This window comes from Phaenicophaeus curvirostris, chromosome 1 (genome assembly GCF_032191515.1).
Source record: "Phaenicophaeus curvirostris isolate KB17595 chromosome 1, BPBGC_Pcur_1.0, whole genome shotgun sequence".
Lineage (NCBI taxonomy): Eukaryota > Metazoa > Chordata > Aves > Cuculiformes > Cuculidae > Phaenicophaeus > Phaenicophaeus curvirostris.
Window position 1 is genome coordinate 10,359,162 of NC_091392.1, and position 22,129 is coordinate 10,381,290.

The following is a 22,129-nucleotide window of genomic DNA, read 5'->3' on the forward strand; positions in this document are numbered from 1 at the left end:
TGGTATTCACTAATAGCTTGTATGGCAGATGAAATAGGAGACTGATATTGAGCTGCTGGAGCACATCCAGAGGAGGGCAAGAAGTTTGGTGAACGGTCTGGAGCACAAGTTTTATGAAGAGCAGCTGAGGGAATTGAGATTGTTTAGCCTGGAGAAGAGGATTCTTAGGGCCAACCTTATTGCTCTCTACAACTACTAAAAAAGGAGGTTTTAGGGAGGTGGATGCTGGTCTCTTCAACCAAGTTACAAGTGATAAGATCATAGAATTATAGAATCACCAGGTTAGAAAAGGCCTCTTGGATCATCGAGTCCAAACATTCCTATCTGCCACTAAAGCGTGTCCCTGAGCACCTCGTCTACCGGTCTTTTAAATACCTCCAATGATGGTGACTCAACCACCTCCCTGGGCAGCTTGTTCCAGTGCCTGATGACCCTTTCTGTGAAAAATTTCTTTCTGATATCTAGCCTGAACCTCCCCTGGCGTGGCTTGAGGCCATTCCCTCTTGTCAAATGATGAGAGGAAGTGGCCTGAAGTTGCACCAGGGGAGGCTTGGACTGGATTGGATAATAGAAAAAAAAATTCTTTACTGAAATAGTGGTGAAGCATTGGAATAGGATGCCCAGGGAAGTGGTGGAGTCACCATCCCTGGAGGTGTTCAAAACATATGCAGATGTGGTGCATGGTGCCACAAAGCCTTGCATAGATGTACCAGGATCAATGACAATTGAATAAACTGCATTGTGCATCCTCCTTACACAGGTGAAGTTTTATATTCCTGGAACTTTGTTTTAAGACAGTTTTATTTGGTATTCACAGAGAGATTATTTATTATGCTTGTCTCCAAGTTTTGATATTAAACAATCCTAAATATATTGAGCAGGTTAAAAAAGAAGCAGCTAAAAAAGCCCTTTCAGTGTGAAAATGCACCCACCCCTGGTCTCATCACTAGAACTAGGGTTAATGTTTTCCTCATTATATGACAAGATATGACAATAATAAGAAAAAAAAACCACCTTAATTTAATTTAATGATATAGGAAATTTTTTGCTACTAGATTCAGCATGCTTACTCAAATGTGAATAAAAGCAAGGCTGAGAATAAAACACTATTGACTACCTTGCTGCTGGGTGTAGCTCTCAAAGGTTTTAGAGTATAAAATCATATCAAATTCAAATATGTAAAACAATTCAGCTCACTTGCAATGGGCTGGATCTTGCATTTCCATCTGGTGCAGACTTCAATAAGAGGGCTTTTTGCCCCTGAAATTAGAAATTGAGATCAGGCTGCCTGTATTCTCTAATCAGTCCCCTGCAAGAAAACAGAATAAGAATTATTCAGTAACATTACCCACTCTTGCCCTGTGTAACACACAGATATAAAGAAGATACCACACACCAGAAACAAAATGATATTTTGGTATTGCTGTGGCATTGATTAAGACCTTGTCAGACTTTTTACAGTATTTCAGCAAGCATATTTTGGATGAACTGAATGACATCTGGGGTTCTATCTAGCAAAGCAGTTGTCATCCCAGCCACAGGAGTGAAGTGTACTCATCACTCTATAGATTAGGGTTGGCAAGAATAACAGCCACTACTGATTTATTGAATATAACAAAAAAAAAAAAAGAAGACACTTAAGACTTGGTCATTGCATGTTATATATTCACAGAAGTGCTACAATCATTGTAGACATAAGTCTTACACTGCCACTGTTTTCCAAATGTTTTATGACAATGCTGATTACTGAAGAATGAATTTATATAAAAGCATATTAATAAAATTTTTAATCTGGTTCTAAATGTAATATCTGTGTTTTTAAGAGAAGTGGTTTAGAGACAGAAGACTCAGCTCTTTGTCTCTTCTATTGGATTTTCAGCAATGTAAAACATTTAAGAAAATGTAAATAACATCTAGAAACTGAAATTAAGAAGAAAGGCTTGATCATGAATTGTCACTGATATACTGAACTGAGAAAAAACCTTTGATGCAAAATAAACTTAGTATTTTTGCAATAGTTTTTATTTCTGATGTACAAACACCACAGTCAACTGAAAGGTTCCTAGCAGTTTCAGTAAAATCGTAAAATAGAATAGAATCATAAAATAATTCAAGTTGGAAAAGACCTTTAGGATCATCAAGTCCAACTGCAAAACCAACACGGCCAAGTGCATCAAGAGGTGCAAAGCAACAATCCCTCTCATTATATCCATCCTTGTTACACCTGTGCTCCTTCACAGAAAAGTCTTGGTCAGATATGACAGGCAATAAATTCAGAATGAAGTGAAATAAGAATGAAGAAAGATTTACTTTTGTGCTTTATCATTCAAGTGAGGTCTTGAAAAAGAAGTCTTGTCACCTGTAACAGTTCTTTAGGAACCTCAACACAGATAAATTATAAGAATATCTGGAGTACAACATTACTGTGAAATAAAACCACCTATTTAAAATATTGTTTGAAATGTGACTGCATAGGGAAATAGTACAAGTATCAATGTAGAGAACTTGATTGCTCAGGAGATTTTAATGGCCTTTTAAAATTTCATGATGAAACTACATTTGTGCTTCTTTTTTTCTGGATTATGGAATGATGAAGAAATATCTGGAAACTTAATTCTGCTAGCATTATGTTTTAAGTCAACCACACTTTCCCATCAAATTTAACGGGAACTCAGTTGAGCAAAAGTACTCATATACACACATCTTCACAGGATGAGGTCAGCATGTCTAGACATTTTGCATCTTTATTAGATACCTGGCATATAACTGCATTTTAAAGTCGTAAATAATTAGGTGAAACAAAAGGGTGAGTAATTATTAAATAACATATTACTCCTGGAGTAAATCCTGCATTCTTTTCTTCCCTGTGCTTCAGGGTGGCATTGGCTTCCTAAGTTTTAGATTCAAAAAAAGGCAAAAATTCAAACCCCATCTTCAAGCCTCACTTAATTTTGAAGGAAAACTGTGATTTGAGTCCAGCTTTTCTCAAAATTGGGCTCTGCTCCAAGCTTGCTTGTAAATCCTGTAAAGCTTGCAGGCTGAATTTGACTTCTGTATGACAAATCTGAGTCTTCCATGAATGCCACACAGGCAGCTTTTGCTAAGCTCCATTTTCCAGCCTTGCCTGCTCCTCAGCACCTCAAGCAGTTTGCTTGGAGCTAACCTGTGTAGTTCCTCTCCATGCTGCAGATGCCTGTAGACAATTTTTCTCTTCTCCTTCATCCCTGAGTTTCAGTAGACTCCACAGGCACTCACTTGCACCTAAGTGGCGTTCATTGCTGGATTGATTTGCAGAGAGTCTTATTAAACAGTTGTAAATGGCACCATAGATTTGATGCTTCAAATATTGCTCTATTGAAAAATAGCAGTATTTTTTCTATAATTTTATTCAAATTTCAGCTATCGTTACAACGTATTAGTACTGCTGAAACATGCACAATCTAGATCTTACTGTACTAGGTGGGATGTCAACCCATGCATGCATTGCACTGTTGTATTACCCCATGTGTTATTGTTGTTAGAATTATCAGTCACAATATTTATTGCCCTAAGGAGCTCTATAAATAATGGATGCAGCATCAGAAATGCAGCCTTACAGAAAATTGTACTAATCATGAAAAAACATTCCTGTATAAGCCACCACTATTTATTTATTATTTTATGCTACTACCCTTCCATCTTTCTTTTCCTCCTGTATGTTATACTGAAACAATATGTCTGAGAGTGGTGGTGTTTATTTTCACCTACTGAAGCCATTTCTCATGCGGGTTTGCACAGTGATTTGCATCATCTCTTGCCCTCACCAGTGTGCATGTCCTTCTCTGCTTTTCTGCTTCACTGGGAGCAGAGAGCACCTCCTTGCTTGCCCATGCCTTAGTAAGCAGCTGTGTGAGGCTTGGAGGAAGCACAACTGAGAATCAAACACAGTCACTTTCCTGTTAAGCAGAGATTATGTGGTTGGATGCTGCATCCTTCAGTTAGGGAAGGACCCAGGTGGGTCATTTCCAACTTTTATTCCCAGCAGGAAGGAAGGAAGGAGCTGGGAGGGATCTGCCTGTCTCCAACTCTCTCCTTTCCTTCTCTCCCTTCAAGAGACCCCACCCCTCCTGCCTCCTCCTCTTCTTTCTGCTCTGCGATCAGGGGTGTTGCTGGAGTGTTAATCAATCACTGTGTTGCCCATTGCAAGGCTGTAGGTGTTTTGGGACACAACTAACAGAAGAACACCTAGTTTGTGGACCTCAGCAGAGTTTAGGCATGAACTTGTGCTGATCTTCAGAGTCCTATCAAGGAGCAGATCCAGTGTTTTTTAGAAATGTTCATGTTCACAATTGAACTGACATCCTCTTAATACTGGCTAATACTACTAATAAACTGTGTGGGGCCTCAAGAGTGAGGGTATGTCTTATACTACACTCTAAGAAGTGCATGTGCCACAGCCTTGTGCAACCTAAGCTACTCCACATTGCCAGCCTCTTTCCTCTGCGTATTTCTCAAAATTTTTACTACACTCCCCAACGTTTTCTCTGCACCCCGGGATCTCGTCTCAGTGCATCCTGTGTGAACTTTGTCACTCTAGTTACCCTTCGCACCTTGCAGCAGAAGCCAGCAGTGCCTCCACATCCCTGTAAAAACCAAAGTCGCTCAGAGTAGCAGCTGTAACTGGGTATCCAAACGGTGACCACTTGATGTGACAAAATCGTAAAGCCTATGGAGACATAAAAAAGCTGAGCTATAGATACTCTTCAGATTGCTTGAGTCTAGAGGCTGCAGTTTCATTGCAGAAACTGCTATTTTGGACTTGCATCCAAGCCCTGAATCCTACATACCCACATGTAGGTGGATAGGTGAAGACAACTGGGAGTTCTTCCCACTCGCTCCAGAGTGCCAGCTCCAATCCAGAAACAATGTAGATGAGTGACTGCCTGCTTTACAGATTGTAACCGAAATATTGTGCTGGCTTGGAGCCCAGACAACGTGAGCACTCAATTCTTCATCGGCAGATCTCAACTTTGGTCCTTTTGTCATCTTTAAAATAGAGATGAGTTAGTAGAAATCACTGTGAGTTAATACGTTCAAGATGATGTGACCCTTAAAAGCAAAGGATGTGAAAACAATGCAAATACTGGGTCTACTCTTTCATTTTCACCTGTTGGACTAACTAAACATATAAAGATATAATTAGATAATTACATTTAAATAAAATATAAATACATATACAAAGAAAAAAGCAAACAAACACAAATAACAGCCCAGAGATAATAAAGAAAATAAAAATTGTCGCTGAACTTTTAACAGCTTTAGTAAATAAGCTAAGAAACATTTCCCTGGATTGTTTTCTCCGTTCGTTCAGAGAACATAAGAGTCGCCACAGAGACAGATCTACGCGGACACGGGTAAAATAAAGGACGGGAGAGGAAATTCGTCCTGGGAATTTTCGAAGCGATCTGATATCTGGGTTACGGACGCGGCTGGGAAGGGAGCCCGAGGAGCCCCCGGCAGCCCCCCGGGACGCGCTGCGGGGAGCGGCTCCAGCCCCGCATCCCCGGGGCGGGTTCGGCCGCGCGGAGCGTCCTCCCTCGCTCGGCAGCAGCAGGAGCCTCGTTTACACACGCGTATATAAATATATCGCTATGAATGCAGCCCAGGCTGGTGGCACACGGGCTCTGCGAGGCTGCTGCTTCAAAGGGAGGATGGCGGGGGGGAGGGGGGAGAGAAGGAGGAATTAAAATAAGGCACGAAGCCCGTTTTAAAAATAGCGAGCGGCGCGGGGCGGTGCCGGCCCGGGGAGTTCCTCGCTGCCTTGTAAGGAGCGCGGCAGCCCCGGCGCCCGCCCCGAGCGTCCCCGCCGCCCGCAGCGAGGGATCTGCCCGTCTCCAACTCTCTCCTTTCCTTCTCTCCCTTCAAGAGTCCCCACCCCGCCTGCCGCCGCCTCCTCCTCCTCTTTCTGCTCTGCAATCAGGGGAATAAATCAGGGAAGGGCACACGCGGAGATCTGTTACAAAAGTAGCCCTGATGGCGGCGGATCAGATGAAGCCGGAGCTGATGCCGGAGTAGCGAGAGAGTAGAGTCTTTCTCTCTCCGCTATTTCTCCTCTTCCCCCTCTCCACCCACCGATCTCCATCGTTTCTCCTCCTCCTCCCCACCCTCGGCCGCGCTCCCTCTCTCCGCGCATCTCCGGGCAGCGCCTCCTGCGAGGGGGCGGGCGAGGGGGAGCCGAGGAGCCTTTAAAAACCAGCATCTCCCCCCCCCCCCCCCGCCCAACCCCGCGCACCATCGCCGAATTTATTATTATTGCCGTCTCGCCGACTTCGGGAAAAGGGGCGAATCGATCTTCGATCAGGAAGATGGCTGCTGGCTGGCTGCTGCTCTTCAGCCTGACACTTTTCCACTCGTTGGTGATGAACCGCTCCTCGGAGGGACCTTTCCCTTCGGCCACGACGTGAGTCCCCGCGGGGCCCGGGGTGGGGGGCGCGACCGGGGCCGGGGCGGAGATTATCATACAAAGGGGAATAAAGTGCGTCCAGTGGCGGCGATGGGAAAGAAACCAGCGGGATTTCGGCTGCTTTGGCTCGGGAAAGAGCCGGGGGAGCAGAAGGTCCCCGCTGGGCGGCTGGCAGGAGCGGGGCAGGGGGCCCGGCGGGTGCAGCTCGGAGGCGAAGGTTTCGCCTTCCAGCCCCGCTCCGGAGCGGATCCAGCTCCCAATCCACCCCCGGCGGTGCAGCCGTGCCGAGAGGAAAGTTTCGAGTTACGCAGAGCCCGCCCCCTCCTCCCACGAAGGTTATTCCAGCCTGGCTGGAGTTTTAACACGATGTTTTGTTTTGGTTTTTTTTCTTACATACATCAAACTCGCAATTCTATTCAAAACGCCTCAGAAGGCAGATTTTGTTGCCTTTCTGCAAACAGGCTTTGAGTTCTGAGCGCTGGAGCTTGCTCCTGCCTTGTTGCGGTGCTCCCCGTGAATGTTTTGACAGGCGCAGGGGCTGTTCCGAGGCCGGTACTTCTCAAAAATCCCTTTCCCAGGAGCTGGTGGAGCTCTCGGTGCAAGCGGCTTTATGTTTCGTGCGGCCCGAAGATGGTAACATCTAAATCGCGGCAGACTTCTGAGTGTTTCCCCGAGCAGGGCGAACATCCCATAATAAAAGCGTGCAATAAAGGTGAAAATAAGCCAATACATAATATTTGAGATTCGCCCACAGACTGGGGCAAAGAACCGCAACAAAACGCTGTGGTCATTGCCGTGTTTTCTTCCCTTTTCTTCTTTCTTACCTATTTATTTATATATTCTTCAGCGTCTGTTTTGTTTTGGTTTTTTGTTTGTTTATTTTTTTTTCGGATACACTTATTTTAGTCCCTGAATCTGGGTTAAAGCTACCAGGAGGTAACTTTTAAGTGGATGACTCACTTTAATGCATTTTACATAAGAAAAAAACAGTGCTAATGGTACTCTTCTCTTTTGTTTAACGCTGGAAAGAATTTATTGCCCTCCATCCTGTGCAGAAGAATGAGTTTACAGCAATTACCAGCAATGCGTTTTCACCAATTAGTACTGCTGGTAGGTTGTTATAATTGGATTCAGTACTGAGTATCGCTTCAATTATGAAAGACTCAAAGGGATGCTCGCGCTGTTAAATTAAAGAAAGGAATACAAAGATAAGTGTAAAATATACACTTAATTTCTTCTAAGTTGAATAAATACAGCCTTTCCTTGAAGTGAAGATTATCTTTTAAAATATTCTTGTATGCTAGTTTATAAGGACCTGCTACGTAGAAGCGAGAGTGACAAAATACAAAGCCAGGACTTTTAAATCCCTGCTTTTTTTTGTGTATGAGCTCCTGTATTTACTGCTTCTAATTGAGCTGATAAGTTTCTCGTACACAACTAATTACAGTCCATCTTCTACATAGATTTTCCTAGTTTTAAAAGACAAATATGGAACCTAGTGAAATTAAGAGAATATTGTTTAAAGAGAATGCTGTATCATTTCAAACAGAGGTCCAGGTTGCTTTTTAGCATAGCATTATCTGATAGTTCCTTAAAACTGTCTTTGTCCCTCTGTCCATGTTAGCTAATTCCCTTCTGAATTTACCTTTACTGTCAGTCATGATACTAGCAATTGTCATCAGAAAAACGTACTATATATTATAACTTTTACTATAACTATGCTTACAATTAAGTTATTCAGAATATGATGTTAGTCAATAGTATTGCCAGGTTCTACACAATCTACTTACAGTTTGCTTTCCTTTTTCTCATTACTATTCCATTGAAGTATTATAGAATCATTCTATAGCACTTGTCCAGCCTTCATAGTGTTGTTTCCCCTGTGAAATTAAATCAAAGTGCAAATAAGGCTTAGTTCATGTAGCAGACAGCACAATAGATTGATGCAGGGAGAGTTGCTTTGCAAAGTAACAATGTAACAGGTGAAAGAGAAAACAATATTTGGATTCTTTTTTAAGACTTGACAGCTGTATTTTATTTCCTACTATATGTTACAAATGGGGAAGAACAAAGAGAAGTGACGCAAATGCCCTTAATGTGGAAGATTTTATATTTTAAGAATACTAAAAATAGGAAAAACACACATGTGAAGAGACTAAAAGAAAGAAAGGATATTAATAATTGAGAACTGAAAGTTTGCTCATATTATGTCATTAGCTACCTGCTCTCTCTCCATTATTTTCGCTCTCTCTCTTAGCTTGTAAGTTGGTCTGAGGAAGCAGTATTTCGCAGCTGTTGTATGAAAAATGTGCATAGTCAGGGCTATATAGTTCATGATTTCATCAACAACTCATTATTGGAAGATCACTTCTTCAGTCATCTGTTCCTTCTGCATCAGTAAATATTTTAACATCTGCTTTTATTAAAACATTGAGAAGTCCTCATCAGCACTACGGTAGTATACAAATACGAAATACTTTTAGCAAAAAATGCTGAAGGTTTCAGCATTGCCTTTTTCATAGAACCTCAGTCATTTGATTAGTTTTGCTTCTCTGACAAGGCAAAAAGGCTCTGATATATTTATCCAGCAATGTATGGAGAATTTCAAGTGGAAGATTGTACTGTATGAAAAAGGAGCCTTAAATTTTCATTGTAAAACTGAGCAGGTGGTCTAACAGCATTCGTTGCTTCCTGCGTTGGAATATTTCACCGCAAATATTGGAAGACTTCTCTTTAATGAACTATTTAAGTATGGTGGTAATTATGTTTTGATCTTAAGCTCTAAGGCTTAGCTACTGATCAAAACCTACTAATTCTCATTAAAACGTATCATTTACATTGAGTCATGTATTAGCAGTCTATTATATGTTGGTATGGGATATCATGCTCTTATATTTGGAGTTGTTATATTAATAGCTTCAATTATACATGCAGCACAGCAGATATGTTGGGCTTATGTGATGATATTGTTACATGTAGTACTCCTGCCACTATAACCACACTACTGCTAACACAGTACGCAAAGCACTTCTTTCTTTGTTACCATAAATGTTTATTTATCATCTGTATCTATACAGATTTGAGAGAAATCCCCAATTTTAAGTAAATGTGATTTGTTTTTTTCCTGGTAAAGGTAGCATAATACTCCCTTTATTTCTCTTCTTTTATCTATATTGCATCAAACCAGGTAGTCTTGAGTTTAAATCTATGTTTTAATTCTGAAGTATACTTTTGACACAGAAGTGTTGGTATTTTTACTGATAGTGAGTAATGTACGCTGTAAAGAGGTATCTACTGATTTCTGTTAATAAACCTGTATTATTAAAAAAAGAAAAAACAACAAAATAAACCAGATATTTTAATATTAATAAATCTGCAGATGGAGCCTTTCAGTATAAACGGGACTGTTTCTGTAATTACATCACTCTGGATATAGCTTAATGGCTGTTTTTATTTAATTTTCTCTAATTTTCCACCTCCACTGATTTTTTTTCCTTTATCTTTTATCCTTTTTTCCACATCAGTCACCTGTTATGTGTGCAGAGATTAAATTATACATTACATTTAATACGGCTCTGCTGCTTAGATAAACTGGTGTAAAACATCTGAGGATGAAAATAATATACAGAGGAGAAAAACAATATGCATATGAACACATATGTATAAATGTATGTTGACAGGGAATTTTTAGGAAAGAAGTTGTGTGTTCTCATTTTTTATTTGCATGAATCATCCTTACTGTTTCCGTGTCATTAGGACAAGTCAGGGAAGTCTATGTGAGTCATATCAATTAGGGCTTACACAACTAGGACATTCGTGTTTTGGTTTCTGCACATGGACCTAACAAGTATAGGTCTTGCTGAGTATGTAGCTGGGCTTGGTACACAGCATTGTTTTCTATATAAAATCTGTGACCAAATGTGAATAGAAGATATTTATAATGCATTCTTTTCATGTTTCCACTGTCAGATTTAGGGATTTTGTCACCTCTCATGTACATATAATCTCATTTTTAGCATAAAATCTGTGATAGGAGAATGCCAATTATGTTGCTGATGTTAATTAGAAAAGACAGATGTGTTCACGGATTGTGAAACATCAGGCCTCTCTTTTGAAAATGATATTTAAAAATCTCTTTTAAAAATTTCATTATTAGGAAAAAGAAAATCTGGTGAAGTGTAACTTCATGTCAGTGAATTGGAAGGAAAGCCAAAAGATATAATCTACTCAGAATCAGGGAAGTGCAATATCACCTCTTAGTATTTTCTTAGGAACTTGTCTGAATACTGAGCATTACGCAAGTTGTGCAAACCCACCAGTGTTTTAAAAATTATTTCTCCAATTCACTCTTCTGGTAGAAACATACTTAAAGTTAAGTGTGAAACAGCTTGTTGATTGGTGTTGGTTTCTTTTTCTGAGTGTCTCAGTACATGTCACGGTGATAAATGCAGATTATTTGGATCCACAAAGCATTTTCCTTTTTTCATATTTTATGATGTAAATTGTGAATGGGTATTTTTTTTATTCTGTTTATTGTCTTTTGTTTCGTATTAGATGATTATGCTGGGATGTCAAAATTAAGAAATTCTATAGATGTACATTTTATTAGAGTATGAAAATGTAGCTGAAAAAGTCAAAATAGATACTGATAATAAGAGATGAAATTTCATTGAAATAAATCAGCATTGTAGAGGTTCTTGCCATCTTTCTTTTTGCAGTGATGCTATTTTCAGAACTGCATTGCTCATACCCTGCAAAATGATATTATCCAAGAATTCAGCTGCTAGAAAGAGAGCTGGAGCTTGGCAGCACATTAGTCTGAAATGTATTCATTGTTAAATAGAAGGCCTGTTGTTCAGATCTTAAAAATATTTATCTAGCAGAGCATTTTAAACTAATGGAAGCAGGATCAAATTATTATTACTTTAATCTTTTGTAACAAAGAAACAAAATACACTACAGCTGCCCGCTGATAACTGTGATCTTACATACTTGTGCCTTTATTCTTCCCTTCTGCAAGAATCCTTTACAGACAGTATTATCTTCTAGACCAATGCTTGACTTAAACCTCTGCAAGAAAGGGGTAGCAGTTTAGAAGCATTGTATTAGTTTAAGAGAAAAATGACTCACTCTGTTGTTGAACATAGTAGGAGCAGAATTGGGCCCCAGACTGTTTTGTACTTCTTTGTAGCGATATGTGAGCCTTTGATTCCTGTGTACTTTGGATGTATGTGCTGCTTATGAAGACCTTAGTGAGAAAAGCTGATATTATGGACTACAGAAAATGTTGTTATCTAATGCCTTGATAAAATATCTACTTTAACAGAAGAAAAGATTTACCACATCGTAACAATGGAATAAAATTGTTGTACCATAGCTATAATTTGGTAAGGCCAGGTGCCATCCTCTATTTATGTCTTTTATGAATGCTGAATCAGACTTCTTGAAACAAAAAAGCTTGGTGTCCTTGGTGACCAGGTAAAACATATCTAGCGCTTTGAAAATACGCAGAACCTAGATATGAAATAACTGTATCTCTGCTCCCACTCCTGGGCAGTGCCTGTGCATTAAGTCTTAGATCATTCTTGGCTCTTTCTTGCATCAGCTTTTTCATTCCATCTGCAGCTGCTGAAAGATAGGTATCAATGAATACTTAAATGATTTGCATTTGAGATTGCAGCTCTGAATTATTTCTCTTGTTGCATCTATTAAATAGTCTGATCCAACTCAGCTTTTTTCAAACGTATTTTGGTTAACTATCTGTTCAAAGTATCAGACCAAGAACTGTGTTTTGCATCGGTTGTTCCATTGCTAACTATAGCAAATTGGTCATTGCCAATTAAGAGTGTTGTGATTCATGTTTCTCTCATTTTCAGTTGTAAAGGAGAACTACAATCAATATTGTTTGTAGCATATGATTTTTATGTCAAGCAAGTGATGCAGGAGTGGCTTATGTTTAAGGTGTAAATATCTGACACTCATAGTGAAGTCACTCTCAGCTGAATTTATACTTCAGTGATGTTCATGGGCTGGATATTCTTAATTTAGGGCTAGATTATGCTGCTGGAAGTAAAAAGTCTCATTGTTACTCTCAGAAAAAAATTCTATGTAAGAGTGAAGTTTTTCAAATGATGCCTTTTGCACTCTTTAATAGCTAAAAAATAATGGCGAATGCCTGCAGCCTTCCAGCTCAAGAGGGATTTGTCTTTTTGTTTTCTGGTGTTTTTGAAAATATTTTTTTGCTTACCCAGCTTCTAAGCAAACTCAGTGTTTCCTGCCTTCCTTTTTTCCCAGACTTAATAAATTTCCAGAATGAAATGTAAAATATTGTCCCTCTTTCACAAGCACACTGCAACAAGAATATGGCTCACCCTTTAGTAATGTTACACTAATGATGTTAGGAAAAGTACCTGTTTTTTTGCTAATGTCTTTCCTTTTAACACCTTTGTCTACACACCAACCGCAAACCAGTGACAAAGTGCTGAATTTCTGTTCCTTGTATAATTATTGCTATTTATTTACAAAGATTCAAACAGTTTATAAAAAAGATTGACATTATTTTGCATCAACAAATCAGCAAGCTTTTGCAGTTAATTACAGTAATTCAAAATCAGATTTTTTTAAGTCTGAGGCAAGCCTAAAATACCCATAAAATATGCATGTGATGTTATAATATTGCTGACTGTTATAAAAAATGTTTTATCGGATTTTTCCCACTATTTTTAGGTTACATTCTCACTCCTTCCCATTTGAGAGTTGGTCAGGACAAGAACTGTAGTCTAACTTTGTAAGAGAATTTCTGCATAGAGATTAAAACATTTTTCATTTTTGAGATTTCCTCTGTTTCTCCAGAGCCATGAATGTGGACCCAGGGTTGCAGGAAGAAAAGACATTTTTTTAAGAATATGTCTCGTGATCATACAGGAAAAAGTTTTTGCATAGCAGTGATTTATATGGAGGTGTATATTGGATCAGTAGTTCTTTTCTCAGCCCTCATGCTTCTAAAGCTTCATTTGAAGCCGATGAGCAAAGACTCTCAAATGTATCCACTGTATTAAATTCTGATTCACTTTTGACCTGATTTGTGAAGTAAATAAGAACACAAAGGAATTGCTGAGTCCACACTCTATAATTTTGTTGTAATAAGATGGTAAAGTACATTAGTTTTCTTTTAAAGGACAAAAGCTAAACTTTTGTTCATCTAAACAACTTTCTAACTCAAGTGCTCCTGTTTCCTCTGTGCAGTTCCCCACTAGACAGGCCTGAAAGCTTAAAATGATCTTCTGCAATACAATCTCTCCCTCCTTACCTTTAGTGGATTTTTATTATATTTTGCTTTGCATGGACTAAATCTTCTTTCAAGTAGGCATAAAAATAAAGTTTTAAAATTTCCCAGGGTAAGGGTGGCAGGACTAACATCTACATCAAGGCATGCCGTTTTTCTGAATTGTCACTTTTAATATTGTGCTGCATTTTTCTTTCTTCACTAAGGTAGTCTTAAACAAACCACTAAAAGGGAAGGTTTCTTCATTGTTGGAATGAGTAGAAATTTGCTATGCCTGGCCTGTATTAACTCTTGCTTAGAAATTCAAACCTTTTCCATATGAGGAAACTGAGTCACAGGAGCTGTTCTGTTGAAGGTTATGAAGTGAAACATTTTGCACTCTGAGCGAGAAGAATCATGTTTGTCGATACCTCAGGAAGGAGGAGAGTAATGAAAGAGAGATGACAAAAAGTATGAATTATAATATTATGGTTCCTTCCTCCACTCTTACCAGTGAGTAACTTACTCCAGCCCAAGCAGATACAGTATCTCGTCAGACTAGTCAAAATGGAGAGGGGTAAATTCAACAGTCCATTAAAAGGCAAGTTTTGATTTATCATATTACAATAAAATATAATACACAGTATACCATTCTTCAGTAAGTATTTAGAATAGTTTGCGAAGAAATTATTGAATGTCTATATTTTCTGTTAGTGTCACACGTGATTTTATTCTTTTAACATAGGGATTTAACAAGTCCATTAGATTTTTTTTTCAAAGATAGGTTAAAGTGAAGAGAGATACATGTAGGGATGCATGGCAAAGGAAGATGGAACTCAAGTAAGAAAGCAAGAAGCTTGCTTTCTTGCACCATCATCTTCTGTGGAAAGTTATTCTTCGTTAGGATGCATGCAGCTGTGTGTGTATTTTCCAACGCAACCAGTATTTCTTGGTCTGAAATTTCTCTCATAAATTAATTCAGTATCACTGATTTTGTAAGAAAAGAAAAAGGGTAGAAATAGAAAAGGTGATAGGCTTTTAAAATTTACTTTTATTTAATCAGAAATATTCTGATTTTGTTTTCTATTATGTGTGTCTGAATTGTATCTTGGCCGACTCTGTCATTGCATGTCTGTATTATCTGCTGCCCTTTATCTGCCTCACATTATTTAAGTTCTGTACCTTAGTTTTCTACACTGATTTCTCTCAGTAGAGTAGGAAACTGAACTATCTTACCATTTAGTCAGGCAGGGGCTTATTGTTAAGATTAATTTGTTAGCTAATGTCTCTGAAGCCCTCTGCAGTTGCAAGGTGTTGCTAGGCTGTTAAACCTTGTTTATTAAGATGTGTATTTGCTATATTACCACCTTACCTCAGAAACTTGCATGACCAAACCTTTCCTCAATGGTTAATACTTCTGGTTTACCTGGTTCTCGACGTGGGGGGTTTTTTTTAGAATCCTTATAGAAAAGTACTGTCAGATGTACTTCTGCTAACTTGAGCTCGGGGGAGTTAGAAGAAGTTAATCCTCATGATCTGTACTTCTTGGATGTACACAGATCGTAAAACATAAGCCTAACATCATTTTTAGAAACTAACAGGAGTCAGCAAATTCTACAGACAGTATCGTGAAAAGAAGCCAGCATGGCTGACTCATGCCAATGCTGCACGCTAGTTGCACTGCTTTGCCACATTGCAAATCATTGTTCTCACTGCTGAAATCACTTGGAGCCCGGCATATCTGGAATTTGTACTGTGAATATTTTGTACTTTGTAAAAACAGAGGTAATAGGTGGGTGCAATACCAGCCAAGGGCTTATGACACTTGAGTTCATTAACCTGATCTGCTGCCTGCTTCTTTTGCAGCACGGGCTACTGCTGGTTTTATTCCTGCTGTTCCATTTCAGTAATGGGAACGACACCCCAGTTGTCATCTTGCTTGAATAAATCTATTGCATATGGCAAGGTGTCCTTCTGTAAGAAAGATGGTCATGAAAGTACATAATTAGTGTTATTTAGGTGGTCTGGAATCAATGTATTTCTATTTATGGACTAGTAACATTCCTAAAATGATCATTAGTAATCACTAATTACCTGATAATCACCAAGACTGTTAGATTTCAAGCAGAAGCATAGTAACATAATTTACGTTGCAATTGCTTTGACTTGCCACAAATAATAGGAGTACAATTGTAGTCCTTACCTTTTTTAAAAAAAAAATTATTATTTACCAGGCCACTTTTCTTGCCTTAGCATGTTCTTGGATTAGACTTTTATCTTCTCTTAATATATTTTAGATTATGTGGGCAGATACATAAGGTAGGAGAGGCTCGCTAATAGGTTCAGGAACACGTCTTAAGAAGATTTCACTATACTGTATACATGGCAAAAAGCTTTGTGGTAGCTGAAAGCAGAATCTGGTCCTTAGAGTCACTTTTAACTAATTAGAAACACATGAAGGATTAATTAGTTTGTTACATGACTAAGAGTATGTCTCAGGATATACTCTAAGTGTCTTTGGAAATGATTAGGTACCCAATTTCATCCTTCTTTACACCAGTGTAATTTCAGCGAAATGATTACCAGTCCTGTATCATTTAAATTCGGAGTGCAAGGAGGAATCCACATAAAATAATTTCTGATTAAACATGTACAGGTTTCATCACAATGGAATGAGTCATCACTGTCAAGGCCTGATTGTAAAAATTACATAAAATAAAATGTAATACATGATCATATTAGGCTATACAGTGGGGAATAGTAAGATATCACAAAGAAACCATGCGTGTTATCAGATGTGGTCATTTGTCTTCCTTTTAAATGATAAGCTCTGACACCACTTCATTGTCCGTGCCCCACTGAGCAAGTGTCCGTATAAAAAAATAATTTCTTAATGTGCCAGAAGGCATTGAAAAATGTTCTCCAGATTAAAGAGAAAAATAATTTTATCTAAGTATAGAATTGTAAGGAAGAAATACTTTCCTTTTAAAAATACTGCAGTGTAGTAGTATACAGGTTAACTGTAAGTGGCTTTCACAAATTTAGTTTTTTGTTCTTAAGCAATTCTAGAGCTCAGCACTGAAATTCGGAATGATGGGAATGATTGAAGTAATTTATTTTAACCTGTCATTATGCACAGTCACATAATTTGTTCACCTTCTGGTATGAAATCTTGATTTTTCAGGTAATTAGGTTTAAAATCAGCAAGAAATTTACAGTCAAACTTTATAATTTTTTTTTTCAGCAAAGCTGAGTTTCTTCTGAAAGATTATGTTGGTAGTTTATGGGTAAATGAAGTGCAATTCTGCTGTAATAGCTTCTTTGCTATTAGAAGCACTTGGCCTGTATCTTTACTCATCTGCTACGTAAATGTTCCCAGCATAGATACATTCAAAATTAGGATTAAAAGCGGCTATCACTTCCTTGCATGGATAGTGAGAGAGAAAATTAAGAAATGGCCATAAAGAATATTATAGTGGATGTACAGAACAACACTTTGCTTGCGGATGTTTTACTGATAGTTGTTTTTCCTTTCATAACTCTGTTTATTTATAGAATAAAATACTTTTATGGACTACAAGGTAGTTTTGCACAAACATTCTCAGTTATTCTAGTTGATATCAATGTTTCTGTGAACACTTTTTGTTCACTAGTGATACTTTCAGCTTTGCAAGCACAGGTTAAACATCAGTGATTAAGTATTTTGTTCTGTGTGCCTAATTACCCAGGGTTCTATTGCTTTTTAGTGGCTAGTATTCTTCTCTACAGTTGTCCCATTACTCTTTGTAAGAATAATCTGTTTATAGAGTAAAGTCCTGATCAGTCTTTAAATGTCTAAGTTAAAGGTAAGTTATCCATTTGTAAAGCTAAACACTTGAAAACTAGGAAATGCAAGATATTGAAATTGCATTATGTCCTTAAATTATTTTCCTTATACACCTTCATTGTAATCACATCTTCAGTTACAAAATCTACCATTACTTTTTCTGCTAGGAACACACTGAGGATTTAAATAGATACACAAGGGTAGAATTATGTTTACATGGGCTCATATATTAAAATGCAGATGAGTTCTTATTTTGGCTATTTGACTTTGCAGCTTTTATGATTTTGACTTAACAGTTTTTTCTACAGCTAATTATTTAAAATGCAATTCCAATACAAGACCAACATGACAGGTGGATTTTGTAGATAATGTCTGTAAAGCTGCAAAGGACATATCTTGTGTCAGGCAATGAAAATCTATTGATGACTTCAACTACATTGAGAAATTGCTGAAGCATCTACCTCTAAGAACTGAAAGTAGGGTCTGAGCCAAAAGGTATTTTTTGAACCCAAAAGCTGTATGATTATAATCTGTGGAAAGAGGTGGTTTTGAGGTATGTTTGGATGTTTCCTATTGCTAGGACATTGTTTCACTGCAGAAGGAGAAATCGCTGGCTGATCCTGTGGTTTTAATGCTATGCAACTTCAAAAATTGGTACAGCACTTCACTGGGCAGGAATTTCCTAGCTGGGATTTTTGCTGAATATTAACAAATAGGGAATGTCAGCGGAAATACCACAGAAATACTAACTATTCTACTTACCTTCATGGGTAAGAAAGTTAAGCTTCTTGTGTGTCTAACTCTGTATTTAATCTTGTGGGGATTTTAGGAGTAGCCATTTCCAAATTTAGGAGATCTCATCAAAACATGAAATTTTAGATTCCTGATGGACCAGATCCGAATTTCATATACTGACGTTTGATGATGTGTATTTGGATAGAACTTACTCAAGCCTTTCTTAATGGCCAAATCAATAACCTGCAAACCAGGAAACATCTACAAAATGACTCCTTCAAAGACTGCTTAAAATAAACTAGGTCTTCATTGCTTGCAATGAAACATCTCTACAATATCTGTAAAGTAATAAAATAAACCTGGTTGGTTTTTTTTTTCAAACTTGCAGTATTGTATGTGTTTTAGTCCAGTGTCCTTAAACAAATCTATGCCATTCAAATATAGACTGTATAAAGTACAGAGTTTTGTTTGTTATTGTGAAACGGAGCATCTAATTCAACAATAACTTAGATTGATTACAGTTAGTGATTTTATTCCTATGTGATTTTACATGGACACATACCCTCCATGTGACATTACTTTCACCTGGGAAAATTGGATAATGAACTAATGAAGGCTTTCTTGGCTGATAATGCTGTCTATTTTCAGAATGGAGCAATTACACAATTTTTTAGCACTCAATGTCTATCTAAACAAAATCAATGCAAAAAATAAGAGCTCTGAGAGTGAAATGATGCTGAAATGATACAGTAAAAAATTCTCAGGAGCTTTTAAAACCGGGAGTTTAACGGCCACCAGATTTTTCTCTCAACTGAAGTAATTCACCACTATTTGTCTGCCTCTGTACAAAGTAATTCCTTAACATTGTTATGCTTAGGTTTTTTAGAAGAAAAAAAAAAAAAGCTCATTCTGTGCATCTCAAAACTAGACATGGTTTGAATTCACGTGGTCTCAAAGTTGTAAGCTCAGCCTGGATTAAGGCCTCCAAGCTATTTATTTACAAAAATAAAACAGGAGTTGCAGTTTTTCTTTCATCTGTGGATTCTTCAAAAAGGCATAGAGGACTGTTTGGACAGAGCTTTCAATGTAATATGCTGTGTAAGTGCTGTTTTTTGCTGTTGCATACTGGACCAAATTAAGTCTGAATTCAAATAGCTATTAGAATTATGGTAAAGATGAATGCCTGTTCAGGCTATAAGCTGCTTTGCAGACTTTAACCTGCAAATTATGGTAAGGAAAATTCAGATTAAATACACACAATGCCTTGATAGTACAATTAGGTAGCTTGTGGATTCTTTATACGTTTTCGTGGTGCTTCTGAACTGTTAAGCTTCCAAATTACTATCAAAGAGAAACTCAAAAGAGCAAAAGTTCTCTCCTGTATTACTTGGGAGCTGGACAGTACTTTTTGCATTGTTCTGCTGTTTTCTTTCCGACTGTTATATTACTAAAAACAACAAACAAACTTTTAATATTTAAGTTCACTTGAAGGTAGAAATATGAAGTGTTGCCGTATGATTCTCAATAAAACATTTCTACCGTAGACTTTAACTTCTAGATTTTTGGATCAAGTATTGCTTTAGCTAATTAGTCTGAAGGAATTATCACAAAATTACTCTGATAAAACATGCAAGGTCAGGTTGGATGAGGCTCTGAGCAACCTGATCTAGTTGAAGATGTCCCTGCTCACTGCAAGCGGGGTTGGACCAGATGAACTTTAAAAGTCCCTTTCACCCTAAACAATTCTATGGTTCTATGGTTCTGTGGTTCTATGGTTCTGTGTTTTCTTACTTGATTTTCGAAGACTTCCTTCAGTAGAAGATTTGTGCATAGTTTTAAAGGCTTCTGTATATGACATCTTGTTTGCCCACTCAGTCCAAAGAAGTACTGTGATGATGACTAATGCCAACTTTTGTCTTAGGTCACATCTTTTAATGAAATTAAGCTTCACCTTTTTTGTTACCATACTGTGGGGCAAAATAATGCTAAAGCTGCATGGAAACAGTTTATCATCTCTGACTTTTGTGTCTATAATTTCTAATAGCTCTAAATTTATTTTATAGAATTCAGTTTAACGTATGTGAATGATGCAGTGTCTCAGATCGGGTGACTGAGGGTTCCTCTATACAGACCTCAAACAGCAGCAGTGCATCCATCATATATGTATGTCTCTGTTCTTATTAGCATAGTACTTGGAAGCTCCAATCAAGAAACAAAATCATATTATTATAGATTCTGTACGACAGCAGCTTACGAGATAGAGATCCTTAAACAGAAAGTTTGGCATGGAATCAACATCTTTAGTAATGATAAACCAATATAGTTTGTATCTCCTGAGGCTTTTCTCTGATAATATCTGTTGAGGAACAAATAATGGCAGGGGTAATATTATGTATACTAATGTGTGTTCACCTGTAGCACGATACAGGACAGCCAAATCACTTTTTATGACTTTTATTCCCCTATATGTTCATTTTTGTTACCAGTGTAGAACAGACATACTTATAATGCAGGCAGATATTAGATGTTTATACCATTTAGTCCCCAAGAGAGAGGTACAACCTCTGCCATAGGTGACACTACACATAGAAAAGAACAGTAGTTTGCCAAATACTCAGTACAAAGCTCTTAGTCTTTTGCAAATACGCGTTGTCACCTTTTAGGACTTCATATGACTTCCTTACCATTCTTATCCTGCAGATGTTTTCACGTGTGAATATTTCTGTACTGTCCACTTGTGCTACAAGTAATAAAAAATATTTATAGGGTTGGGCACAGCTAGTTTGTTATAGGAATTAGATTAATTAATTTATTACAGTACATCTAGGATGGTCCTGTTCTGTCTTCAGACTATGGTGAGTTGAAGAGAGTTATATTGCTGTATCTCAACTTCAATGAATTTTTGGCAGATGTTCAGTTTGGAAACACTGGGGTTGCATTAGTTTTGATGGCAGTAGTGTGTGATACATTTTAACTGTTGTTACACACTTTGCCCTATTTCTATGTGCTAACATTGTTATTGGTTCTGTATGGCAGTATTATACTTACCCGTTACAATGTATGGTAATAACTAATAGGATATTCTGAAACTGCACAATTAAAAATGATTGAATATTAATTGACATGACATCCAAAGAAAAAAACGCTATAAGCTTTTCAAAAATCTAAACTATACTTCAAACCTAAATGTATGAAGTCCTTCTATAAACTGCTAGTAACTGTGTGACCTTAGGCACATCACCTGCTTGTCATTGCCTTGGCTAATCAGTACCACTCTGCACATCACTACCATTCTGCACGGAGCCGAGCACGACCACTTGCTCTGGATATGATTTCCAGTGAGTATTTAATCATCTAATCCTCTGTCTTTTAAACTATGGAGGAAATGGATGGATGTAGATTGCAAAATTCATGTTGGCGTCAGTGCAGCTGTAATTTTGCCCTGTACAGTGTGATGTAATTTCTGGGAAATTAAGATGCATGGAACTACTGCAGGCGCTTTTTGATCATTTACAAATTTTCTCCACGTGCCTTTAGCTGTTATTAATTTGCCTCTTGCCTCGGTATAATTAAAGCTAATACCTGCATAAACATTACTTACGTACACTCAGCAGATGAGTGTAAATAGCGACTAGTTAAAACTAGCAGGTAGGCAAATAATTAGGGTAACTTTTGATAAAATTTAGAAGTATTTGTACAGTTGCTGTCTGTGCTGCATGTCCAAGTTGAAACATACACAGTTACGAGTATTTAGATCTTTAATGAGCATTTTCTCTCACCCAAATGTGCACACCATTATTTTCTTAACAAGTGAATAAACATTTCATTTGCTGTTGATGGGGAAAAAAAGGCATTTTTGTTT

At 37.8% G+C, this 22,129-nt stretch overlaps 1 protein-coding gene across 10 annotated transcripts in view; it reads left to right on the top strand.

Annotated features, from left to right (window-relative positions):
• Positions 1-5,862: 5,862 nt before the first annotated feature.
• The window catches only part of CACNA2D1 (calcium voltage-gated channel auxiliary subunit alpha2delta 1), a 390,104-nt gene continuing 373,837 nt past the window's right edge, over positions 5,863-22,129 (top strand). For all 10 annotated transcript variants that reach the window (XM_069875667.1, XM_069875759.1, XM_069876321.1 and 7 more), the window contains exon 1: positions 5,863-6,439. In XM_069875667.1, the coding sequence (XP_069731768.1) occupies positions 6,345-6,439 (95 nt within the window). In that variant the 5' untranslated portion in view covers positions 5,863-6,344. The remainder of the gene's footprint in view (positions 6,440-22,129) is intronic.